The following is a 12,734-nucleotide window of genomic DNA, read 5'->3' as shown; positions in this document are numbered from 1 at the left end:
AATTATACACAGTTTATTTTGAAGCTCGGGCTAAACAATGATTCGAGTCAAAAGGTTTTAATGTTGATTCATTGGAACAGACTTAATGATATTATCAAAGAATCCTTCGTATCTTGTGGCTTAGAAATTTTTTTTTTTAAAAAAAGGCTCATGCAACATTGTTACTATAATTCTTTTAGTTTGAACGGGTCCTAACCTAATGAACTTAGTATATTATAAGTTTATGCTTTTTTTATTTTTATTTTTTAAAAAGTTCACAATAATAACGTTATTGGTAACTCATATCAATACCCATAATGGAGCTGTAGCTAAAAAATAACAATATTTTAAATAAGATTTATAGCATTTCATCTCCTCACCAACCAAAGCAAGAAATCCAACGGCCATTCTGATTCCAAGTCCCATCCAACTCAAATGAAAATAATAATAATAATAATAATAATAATAATAATAATAATAATGAAGAAAGAAAGAAAGCCTTAGTTTAATAATAACAACAAAACGGGAATTAAAGAAGGATGTAACCCACCGCAAGTGCGATGTTTGAGCGAAGCCCAAAACAATCTCCATCTCCACCCAATCTTATCGTGACTGTCGATAACAGGTCACCCAGATGCCACTCATTATTAATCTCTCTCTCTCTTTTTTATTATTATTATTATAAAAAAACCCCTTTATATTATTAATTTATTGGACTACCTTTGCTTAGACTGTCGGCAACTATCTACTACTTAGCTGTCATCCATGCAACTGTCACCCCTCCGACACATGATATCGTTCTCATTGGTCCAATCACTCTCTTGTCTTTTTCTCCTCTCTTGTCTTAAAAGCAAAACAGATTATTTCTTGAATTACAATAAACATTTTAATTAAATGGTGTTTTTGAGTTTAATAATATTGTATTTTATAGTGTATTTTATTTAAAAATATATTAAAATAATATATATTTTTATTTTTTAAATATTAATAATTTTAAATATAAAAAAATTATTTTAAATAAAAAAATTATTAAATTTTAACCAATCTTTATTTATATGGCAATTCCAAAATAGCCCTTAAGGTGTCTATTTCGTTGAATAACATGTTCTTTTATAGAAGAATTAAGGAGGAATTAGCAAAAATGGATGAGAGAAACTAGTTGAGAGACTTCTAAAACATCTGGGATCTAATTGATAGATGCTTTTGCTTTAGAACTCAATTAAGAATTGAATAATATATTAGGGTTTAATTTGAGGTTTTCCTCGAGGAAAGAAAAATCCAAAAAAAAAAAACGCTTTTAAAAACCCCACACTGCCACCGCCACAGCCCCCCGACCCCGGCATTCCACCCTGTATAAATTGAAGGTGTCGGTAAATAAAAACCAGCAGTACTGCCCCATTTCTTCCATCTCTTTAAAGACGAAGGAGACGGGTCCTTTCATGCTTTCTCGGTAAAAGCTTGAAAGATATGAGGTGAGATCACGCAGGATGATATATATATGGTGAAGGCAAGATCGCATCTGTGTGCTAAAATGAGCTCGAGCTCGACGACGACTGCAATGTCAACGTCGTGTAGAGATCATGAGGATGAGATTGAGTGGGAGATGAGACCAGGAGGCATGCTGGTGCAGAAAAGAAATGACAAGGATGATGGTGTTCCTCCTCTTTTAAATGTTCGCCTTCGAATTCTACATGGTGTTCTTCGGTACGAGATCTCCGTCAACTCTCAGGCGACGTTCGGTAAGTGCGCGCGCGCGCGCTCGGTGTGTTGCAGCTATATATAAAGATAGATATAATTTTAATTTTTTAAAAAATATTTTTAAAATGTAAAAATAAATGAGTTTTTAAATGTTGATAGATTAAATATTATTTTCTTCTCTAGTCATGTTTTGATGTTTTTTTTTGACCATTTGGCTAAGCTTTTTGGAAAAACGTGCGAATGTGTTATTTTATTATTTATTAACTATTTCAGGAATTTGACTCCCCTTTTCTCTTTTCTTCTTAAACCAGTCACCAGTATATATTATTTATTAACTTTATTTAATTTTATTTTTAATTTAAAGTCTATTGGACTCTATCCTTGCAGCTATATATATAAAGATAGATATAATTTATTATTTTTATTTCTCTAATATAATCTGATAACCTATAACTTCCTAATTTTTAACATCTACTAAATTCTTAATAAAACCTAATTTTAATTCTTTCTAGGTTTCAAAACTAATTTTTTTTTAATAAAATTGATTTTCAGACCATGATTGATAATGTACTTAAGTGTACTTTATATATATATATATATATATATATATTAATTCATTGATTAATTAATCTAGTAAGTCTAAAGTAACAATAACATGACAAAAATCCCAAAACATGAACATTACAAAAAACAAAAATATCCAAACATACTATTTTCTAAATAAATAATTAATAAATTAAATAGTTTTGTCGAAATTTTGATTTAACCAAAAGTTTAAATTTTAGTTTTTAACATTGATTCTAATTTATAACACCTCGTTTTATACATAAAAAAGCTATTTTAGATATTTTTGCAAAATATACTTCTATTTAATTATTTTTATCGTAGCTTATTTATAAAATAAAAACCTTCTGAATAATGGTATAAAATTAAAAATTATTTTTATTGTCATGTCAAACTAAACCTTAATGAACATATCATATTGTTGTTGTATTTGGTTAATATCTTGAGATAGAAAAAACATATACAAAAGAGACATAAATATGTTTCGTTGAAAAAATAAAAATAAAGATATAAAATAAATTTGTCTCTAAAATAATTTTAGAGTAAATTTCTATACTTAGTAAAAACATATCCCTATTGTTTTTATTTTTATATCTTGAAACAATAATCAAATCTTACCTCCTTAATGCTTTACCATAATAAGGCATGCATAACTAATGAAAGTGGGAGTTAGAAGAAAGTAAAATTAATTGTCAACTTAACTTTGGATAATGGATGCAGGAGAGGTAAAGAAGGTTCTGATGGGTAAGACAGGGTTACAAATAGGTGATCAGAAGATAATTTACAAAGAAAAAGAGAGGCTAAATGGCGAGTACTTAGATAGATGTGGTGTCAAAAATCGATCAAAACTCATATTGATGGAGGATCCATCAAGTATTGAGAGAAGATACATTGAGATGTGTAAAAATGCTCGTATCCAAACTGCATATCGGGCCATTTCTGACGTGTCTATGGAGGTTGATAAACTTACAGAGCAGGTAAGCGTTTAAGCTTAAATTATACCCATTTGATTAATCCTTTTTTCTTTTATATATATATATATATCCATTTTAAAGTCAATAGGTTGTTATCATACATTATAAAATTTTCTTTTAGTACTCTATAAACACAATTTAACATATAAATGATATCAAAGTCTAATTAAGAAGTTTGTAGTGAAAAATGTTTGTCATAATATACTTTGTAGTATCGGTATACCATGTTTTCTAGAGTTAGGTATTTTGGTTTTCTCAAACAATATCCTCGCTAAACTTCATCATTATTTACCTTTTTTGGTATTTGTTATCAGTTTGTCTTTGGATTTTATTTTTCTATCAGCGTGTTTTAGTTTTGTTCTTCCTTATAATCCTTTCATTTATGTCTAGATAATTTAGATTATCTTTTAGACAAGATCTTTAAATAGTAGTTTTTCAATGCATCTAGATTTGTTTGGTCAAGATAGTATCCAAGATTTCATTAAGAAAGAATATCAAATTTCCTCAATTAAAAAACATCTTCAAAATTGGAACATACCTAAAGAGTCAAAGAAAAACATATATCAGATAGGAATCTTTGATAGATGGATGAATTATTCTATAAAAACAATTGAACAAGCTTTACCTATTAATCTTCAAGTTCAAATTATTGATCGAATACAACCTGGTCAAATAAATAAATTTAAGTAAGATATAATTTTTTTTTCACATAGGTATAGTTTAAATTGTTGTCATTTGTTTCACATATAGGTGTAGTTTAAATTGTAGTTTAAAGTAAGATATAATTTTTTTTTCACATAGATGTAGTTTAAATTGGTGTCACATGACTTCATCGTCTTGGATTAGAGTCTCTCATACTCGTGTATTTAAGAGACACTAGATTTACAACTTTTTTGAATTCATTACTTGTAATCTTTTAGTCAAATCTTATCAATGGTCTAATATACTTGAATTGTTATCCTAGTTTCACTATTTTATTATTCGGTCTGAATATAAAAAAACTCTTAAATTTAAATATCATGACTTCAACATACATGCTTCTAGATTCTAGAAATATAGATATAATCTATACATTATATTATAAAGTTATAGTTATCAACATCTTTCAAAGCTCTTAAAAATTCACCCAAAAATAAAACTCTCATTATCAAAATTAACCCTTAAAATTCAAATATTCAGGTTCCTAAACTCTTATAGTGGAATCAAATCATGTGTCTTGATAATTAGAGATTACCTCATGTCAGTATTTCAAGATCATTACCATCTAGAAATAATTTGGTACAAATTATAGAAAATTGGTTAGGAAATGTCAAAATTATTTTTCAATCAGCTAAACATAATCCCTTTAAGATTACAAATTGAAGTCCTAGAAAACTAATAAGTGATATTCCTTCTAGTTTAAAAACTTCAGACTTTCAAGGAGTGGATTTTAGTAGGACTATTCATAAACCATATTATTAAACTAGTGAAACAAGTCTTTCATATACTATTGAAATTCAAGAGAAATTAAATTGTCCAACTATGTCACTAACACATAATGAATGCAGTACATAAATCAATTAAGTGTCATTCAAGAAGAATTTCAAATTAATAAATAAAAATTAAAAAATGATTTCTATTTGATATAAAATATTGAATTAAGAAATCAATTCTTGAAAACTTATAATCAAAAACTAAGAAATCAAATTGAAATATAATGTTATAAAAATCTCAATGGGATGCATACTTGTATCCTATTATTTACATGGTTAAAAACATATAAATATCAACAAAAACAAATAAATGTTGAAGCCACTTCTAAACAAATCTGGCATGCAACCACTAATAATCAAACTAACCTTATTCATCCTTCTCTTAGAGAAATTAAGATGAACTTTCATTAAAATGAAATTGTAGCAACCCTTTTCAAACCAACCACTACAGATGTCAATACTCCTATTTCATAAAAAGGTCTAAAGTCCATTCGATCTCAAAACAACAATACCAATTGAATTCTAAATACCATAGATAAAAAATAGTAGTATATAGAGATAAATGTCTTTGTAGTCTTTTATTCCTTACCGAGGGATGAGTTACTTAACTATCATTTTCCACCATTTCAAAGCCACTTTCCATGCCTCATTAAATACTAAAATATCAAATTATTAAACTATCCTTATTGGATGGTCTCATTGAAATGATCGCTCAAAAACTCGAAGCATTAAATATAAAAACCCCTTCAAAATCAGAAATAAAAACTCATTAAAATAAATATCTGTCATAAACCAAGATGAAAACACTCAAAGTGAGATTGAAGATCTTGCTGAGAAGTTCCAATTAGATTTAGTAATTAATAAGATTAGAAATCCTAAGCAAAATCAATATGAAAAACCCAAGGTCAAATATTACTATAACATACCAACATTTTCTAATGTCTAAACTGAATATCTGCCCTATCAAACTCAAGCTCATTATGATGGTGAAAACATATGTGAATGGAACATAGATGGATACAATGAACATAATATCATAAATAAACTTTAAAAAATGACCGTGATTGCCACAACATACAAATTTAAAAATCAAATAGATAAAAAATAGATCAAGCATTAGTCTCTAGATTTAATAGCCAACTCAAAGGATAGTGAGATCATTATCTTACCTAAAATTATAGAAAACTTATATTGAGTGATGTCAAAGTAAGAAATACAAATACCTTAACACCTGTCGTTGTAGAAAATGCAGTCTCAATCTTAATATTTGTCATTACCAAACTTTTATTGGTAATCCATAATAATTTCAAGAAAGCTCATCTGAAATCTTTTCGAATTTAAATGTCCTAAACTTCAAGATTTTAGATGGTAGAAGGAGATGTTTCTTTCAAATGTTTCCATTATAAAAGATTGACAACATCTATTTTGGAAAGAAAGATTTTAATATGGACTTCTAAATTTGTACTTCATGAAAATATAAAAGAGTTATAAGATTGATCATTTTGTGCTTAATATGGTTATGAAACCCTTGTTCCTCCCTCAAGAAAATATAAAATAGATTAGGAAGCAAAATTTTAAAGTTTGAAAGATGTTGATTACTTTTACCAATTATAAGTAATGCACAGTAAAAAACCTTTAAACAAGAAAAGATGGTCAAATAAAAAATCAACAACTTCAAAACAACCAAGTTTAAGAATTAAAGATAAAATAAAAAATCAACTCCTCAACTTTCTTAACTTTGAAACACAAACTGATATAAAAGAATACTACAATGATAAATTTATAATCATCCAAAATAATGAAACCCAACTTAATCTAATAATGAATAAGAAAATATTTAGGCAATTAACTATAACCTAACAGTGTACATATGCTCCTATAAACAAATTAATGTAATAACTCAAGAAAAATACTTAATATTAGATATCATTGATAAAATTAATGACCCTAAAATTAAGAGAGTTTCTCCTTAAATTAAGGAATCTAGTTTCAAATGAAAAAAAAAAAAAACCACACAACCTTCAATAAATCCTGAAATAATTTCCTAAACAACAAAATTAAAGCTATTGTTACTACAAAACAAAATCAAAGAGGAATTAAAACAACTTTGACATGATTGTAACAAAATTAAAGCTATTGTTACTACAAAACAAAATCATTTTTCATATTAAGAGGATTATATAAATCAAGAATTTCCTTGAATATCTCAAGACAATGAAATTATAAAAATCCCACGTCAAGAATTATAAATAACATAACAAAAATGATACATGAAAATAACCTTAGTTATTAACAATGAACATTATATCAAAACAATTGCTCTTGTAGATTCTGGAGCAGATCAAAATTCCATTAAAAAAGAATTAGTGCTAACAAAATACTATGAAAAAACTACATACACATAAAGTGGCGCAAATTGTGAAAAACTTCAAATTAATTACAAATTATCAAAAATACACATATGTAATTAAAAAATTTGTTTCAAAAATAGTTTTATATTTGTTAGAGACATTACCCAACAAACAAGACAATAAAATTATAGAAATCCCACGTCAACAATTATAAATAACATAACAAAAATGGTACATGAAAATAACCTTAGTTATTAACAATAAACATTATATCAAAACAATTGCTCTTGTAGATTCTGGAGCAGATCAAAATTCCATTAAAAAAGAATTGGTGCTAACAAAATACTATGAAAAAACTACATACACATAAAGTGGCGCAAATTGTGAAAAACTTCAAATTAATTACAAATTATCAAAAATACATATATGTAATTAAAAAATTTGTTTCAAAAATAGTTTTATATTTGTTAGAGACATTACCCAACAAATCATTTTGGAAACTCCCTTCCTAACCTAAATATATACTCGTAAAGTACATAGTCAATGAATCAAAAGCAAAATAATCGGTCAAGAAATAATTTTTAGATTCATATTATCTCTCAAACACATTGAAATAAATAATTTTCAAAGCAATTAAATTTACAAATTAATTTTTATAATTAAAAAAAGTGCACATTAAATCATGAGGTATATTATAAAAAATAAAAGATATTAGAATCCCTAAAAATCAAGAAAAAATAAAACAATTTCAATAAGTATTTAAAAAGAAAGTTTGCTTTAACTTATTTTTTAGAACTAAAAAAGTCATATTTTTCTATTCAAATGAATCAAAAATTACTTAAATATTGTAAAACATAAATCAACGAACTTCTCAATGAAGATCTTATAAGATCGAGCAAATCATCATAGTATCGTGTTGCCTTTTATGTTTAAAATGAAGCAGAAATTGAACGAGAAGTATAAAGACTTGTCATAAACCATAAACCAATGCCATTTGGACTAAAAAAATGCTCCTTGTTGAAATACTCTCGAAACTCATGTCAAGAGTCTTTATTGTTTAGGAATTCTTGATCCAGAGGCTTCTCTCATTGTTGAAACTGACACCTTTGATATTGGTTATGATGTTATTCTCAAATAAAAGCTTTAAGGTTAAGAATAAGCAGTACGATATCATTATGGTATTTAGTCGGGCCTTCAAAAGAATTATTTAACTATAAAATATAAAATTTTATCAATTGCCTCATGCATCTCATCTTTTTAAGATAATTTATTTCTAAAAAAACTTCTTTTATGAATAAATTGTCAATCTATTAAATAAATCATTGAAAAAAAAAGATCAAAATATTATTTCAAAGTAAATTTTTGCTAGATAACAAGCTATTTTATCAAATTTTAATTTTGAAATTGAATTCATAGAAGGAGAAGCAAACTCTCTTTCAAACTTTTTATTCAAAGACGTATGCTCTTACTCCCCCCTCCCCCCGTCAACATTCTAAAACAAACAATTAAAAATATTAAGTAAGGTAAGATCTTTATGTAGTGAGGCCAATATTTGCCTTAAATAATCATTTTTTTTATACTTTTGGTATCATATAGTTCAAACACTTAACCTATAAATTTTTCTCAAGCTCTTCAAACACCTTCGCCTATTTAGCATCAAAGAGCACCTTCAACGACTTCGTCATTACTTTATATATCATATCAAAAAAATCACATTGACCTTTACAAATTGAGAAATTATCATCTTTACATTTGTCCAATTGAAAAAGAATTTTACAATGAAAACCCAAGCAAGATCATTCCTCATACAATTCTATAAATTTATCCTAGTTGAAACAAATTCTATTGAATTAACCCACAATCAAGATTTAAATAATCCATTATAAACCACTTTTTAAAACTCATAAATTTTAAAGGTTTTAACCTTTCAAGACTGGAATCAAGGTTTTTATACCTTTAAAAGATTTTCTCAAAACAACTAACCCCAAGGACTTAATTACTTTGATTATTAACAAGCTTGGTTCAAAACTTTTTTTTTTCTAAAAAACTATGATCATTATTGGTTTATCTATTTTAATATAAATTGTTGAAACAAAATTTCAGCTTGGTTTTCAAATCATTGGTGTCAATATTTTCTCTTATAAATGAAGTTTTTCCTTAAAAAATTACATAAGGTTTGAAATTATTCATAGCAAAAAAAACCTTCAAATTCAATTTCTACCTCTTTGCATTTCATTTTAACCATTGGTTTCTCATGGATTTTATATCGTGTTTTCAAAATAATGCATGATGTAGATGAAGTTATTGATTATTCTCCATATCTCATAAGAATATTAAAGTCAAATGGTAGCCTCTGTTCAAATAGACTTAAGCATGTTTTTTATTGGTTACAATTTCATCAAGCTCCACAACAAACTTTTCTCCATTAACTTCATATATATATATAAAAAAAACAATTCACATTCTCATGTTCAAAAGTAGAATTCAAGCCAACCTGACATCATCGAGTTCAAAATAAAAATACAAAAAGAAGCTTTAAGAAGTCCTTTATCAAATATCAAGTTTTGATGCATAAGAATTCACTAATAAAAATCCATATATATATAAGCTCAAAATGTTTTTCTTCTACTACTCTATAAACTTGATCCATTCATGATCTAGATGAAAACTTGAAGTTAATAGCATCAAAGATAGATGAAGACATAAAAAAAATTAAGCTTATAAAGCATAAACTTTTATTTATGAAAAATATTACGATATGAGCGATGTGGACATAACAAAGATAATACTCGGTTGGGATTTGCTATGCTTTGGCATGACAAGATACATCTAGAGTTTTGACAATTTCAATCATTTAAAAATTCCAGGTAATGACTTTTTTAAGTCTTTTATATGGGTTGACATATAGTTCTAAGAATTGGGAAAGAATCTGAAACATAATTAAGGCATCCCAAAAAGTTTTGAAGCTGAGTTTTATCTTTGATTTTATTAGGGGATTTATCGGCAAATTCTATTGCTTTGCTAATTATAGTTATTGATCCTTGATAAATGTTTTATCCTAAAAATTTTATCTTTATTTGACATAAGTTGATTTATTAGGTTAAGACAACAAGTTCATTTTATTTGATAATATTGAGAAACTTTTGTGGATGTTTAAAATCTTTGGTGATTGATTTTGAAAATAGAAGGGTATCATTTATGTGTACAATTGTGAATTTTGAATATGGATTGAATATATCATTCATGATTTTTTTTTAAAATTTGAGAAGGTGTTTTTTAGTGCAAATGCTATTACGTTCCATTCATGATGTCCAAAGGAGACTATAAAAGCTATTTTTTTTAATGATTTTTCTCATTAATTTGAACTTGCCAAAAACTTGATTTCATGTCAAAATTTGAAAATACGATGTAGTCTTTTAATAAGGTGTCTTTTATTGGGTATAAGATAACTTATCCATTTAAGGACATTTTTGAGTGGTTTATAGTAGAAATTGCTCCTTGTTCAATTTCTACTTTATTTTGAATATAAAAGGCAACATAAGACCAGGGTGATTTGCTCAGTTTTATAAGACACTTATTAAGAAGTTTGTTTATTTATGTCTTGCAATATTTAAGTAATTCCTAATTATAAGTTTCTTATATATAGGTTTCTGCGATTGAAAAATCTATATTAAATGGAGTTAAGGTACCAGAAATTCAAATCACGACATTAATTGAGATGCTAATGAGACAAGCGATTAAGCTTGATAACATTTCTGCAGAAGGAGATGTTTATGCTCAAAAACATTTACAGGTATCTTTCATGCTCTTGGTTTTGACATTATGAAAAGGCTAGTGTTAATTTCTTTGCTTTCTTTTTCTAATTTAATTATTGTAGTCAATATGCTTCCAATTCAAGTGATTGTGGCATTTTAACAGGTTGTTTGGAGTCAATTTTGTACTATAATTGAATTCAATTATTGTGTTTAATTTGAATTCAATTGATAAATAAATTGAATTTATATGTTTGAAAGAGATTTTCTATAACTAAATTCAATTCATTTTGATTTTTTATATTACACTTATCACCTTCACTTTATTCAAATTCTCCTTCACTACCATCACCACAAGTAACCCAAAAAAATCAAATTCAAATACTTTTTTCTAAGGTCTTTTTTTCTCAATACTACACAAACCACAAAATTGAGGACAAATATTATGACTTATGATTCTATCATGAAAAAAGAAAGAAAGAATCTTACACTTTTGACAACAATGTGTTTAATTTATGTAGGGTAAGAGGGTGCAGCGGTGTGTTGAAACACTAGATGTGCTGAAGATATCAAATCCACTGATAAAACCTGTTGTTGTCGCAGCCAAATGGGAGACATTTGATCCTCCTCCCACCACGTCCCGATGGGAATTTTTTAATTGATTTTTTCATGACTGATCTTGTTTTGCTTGTATTGTATCTATCGTGCACTTGACTGGCCCAATATTGTATGGTCATTGTCATTCTTATATTTACAAGTATTGAAACACTGTAATTACATGGCTATTTTATTTAAATAAAAGATTTAAACTTCAGTTTAATAGAGATCAAATTAGGTAAGCTACTCCTCTTTTTAGCACAATTAACACATTGGTTTTGTTTTTTTTTTTTTTGCAATAAGTAATATATTAATTAATTTTTATTGTGAAAAATCTACAGAATAAATAATAAATAACTTTTATAGTGGTTTTGTAGATTTTAGAACAATATTGGATACACATTTAGGTGTTGTTCGAAGATAAAAAAGTGATGAGATAAAACAATATTGAGATGGTGAAATATAGGGAAAATTGTTTGACAAAAAACAATTGTATAATTACAAGATGAGAAAAAAAAAACATAAACAAAAGATAAGTACATATATGTATAGATTATTTACTTGTATGATTTTAGAACAAGAGCAACATAGAAAAGAAAAGAAAGTTGTTGTCTATGAATATAACATTTACCATTGAGGTTAAATTTCTGGTCAACAAATACAAATGGTTTCGGTGCGACTTGTCTCCAAAAATTTCAACAATAGTACCTTAAAATATTTTATGCGCTTCCAATCAAAACCTACGAACTATAAGACTTACTTATAATTTTTCTCATTATAACAAAAAAACCTAAAAAAAATGGAACGAGAGCACAAGGGCATAAAGGGCAAAAAAAAACATACATTTTATATATTTTTCATTTTTAATCTCTTTTATTACTACTAAGAAAGACTTCCCTCTATCCTCATTTATACAAGAGGCTAGGAATGTAGAGTTGGTTTAAGATTAATTATAATTAATTCTTAATAATTTATTGTATTTGTATAATGAATGAATATGATAAGATACAAAGAAATTGATCGATCAATTTCACATTCACTCTTAATGGTTTTAAATGGTTTGTGTATAAATATTGGGTCAAAAATATTTTTTCAACCTTCCCCGTATGAATGAAAATTGATTGACCAATATATAAAGACACAAGGAATTACAAAGATAGAATTAATTGGAAAATCATTATATTAGGATAGGTAGCTTTAAATATTTTCCGAGGAAATACAATTGAATTTACTTAGCGAAATAGTAAATGCGATGTTTTAAACATTCAATCTTTTGTATACCAAGATAATAGTATTCAAATAGTTCTTTTCCTATAGTTTTATTTAGTTTTCACTATCGTATTTATT

General features: G+C 26.7%; 1 protein-coding gene across 2 annotated transcripts; it reads left to right on the top strand.

Annotated features, from left to right (window-relative positions):
- Positions 1 to 1,110: 1,110 nt before the first annotated feature.
- LOC18095363 (BAG family molecular chaperone regulator 3) lies at positions 1,111 to 11,610 on the top strand. Of its 2 annotated transcripts, none has more exons than XM_052455933.1 (4): positions 1,111 to 1,718; positions 2,962 to 3,218; positions 10,685 to 10,831; positions 11,394 to 11,610. In XM_052455933.1, exons 1-4 carry the CDS (start codon positions 1,478 to 1,480, stop codon positions 11,502 to 11,504), a joined length of 756 nt encoding a protein of 251 aa, XP_052311893.1. In that variant the 5' UTR covers positions 1,111 to 1,477; the 3' UTR covers positions 11,505 to 11,610. The 2 variants fall into 2 exon arrangements, with proteins under 2 accessions (XP_052311893.1, XP_024458553.2); XM_024602785.2 differs by having other exon boundaries at positions 1,116 to 1,718; positions 11,312 to 11,610.
- Positions 11,611 to 12,734: the final 1,124 nt, after the last annotated feature.

The sequence above is a fragment of the Populus trichocarpa genome, chromosome 1, assembly GCF_000002775.5.
Source record: "Populus trichocarpa isolate Nisqually-1 chromosome 1, P.trichocarpa_v4.1, whole genome shotgun sequence".
Taxonomy (NCBI): Eukaryota; Viridiplantae; Streptophyta; class Magnoliopsida; order Malpighiales; family Salicaceae; genus Populus; species Populus trichocarpa.
The sequence above is the reverse complement of the archived record's forward strand: the minus strand, read 5'-3'. Positions and strand labels throughout refer to the sequence as shown.

Coding starts and splice junctions, on each gene's coding strand:
- LOC18095363 (XM_024602785.2), top strand. CDS start 1,478: ATGGTGAAGGCAAGATCGCATCTGTGTGCTAAAATGAGCTCGAGCTCG. Junction 1,719..2,961: donor CAACTCTCAGGCGACGTTCG/GTAAGTGCGCGC, acceptor TAATGGATGCAG/GAGAGGTAAAGAAGGTTCTG. Junction 10,832..11,311: donor ATGCTCAAAAACATTTACAG/GTATCTTTCATG, acceptor TAATTTATGTAG/GGTAAGAGGGTGCAGCGGTG.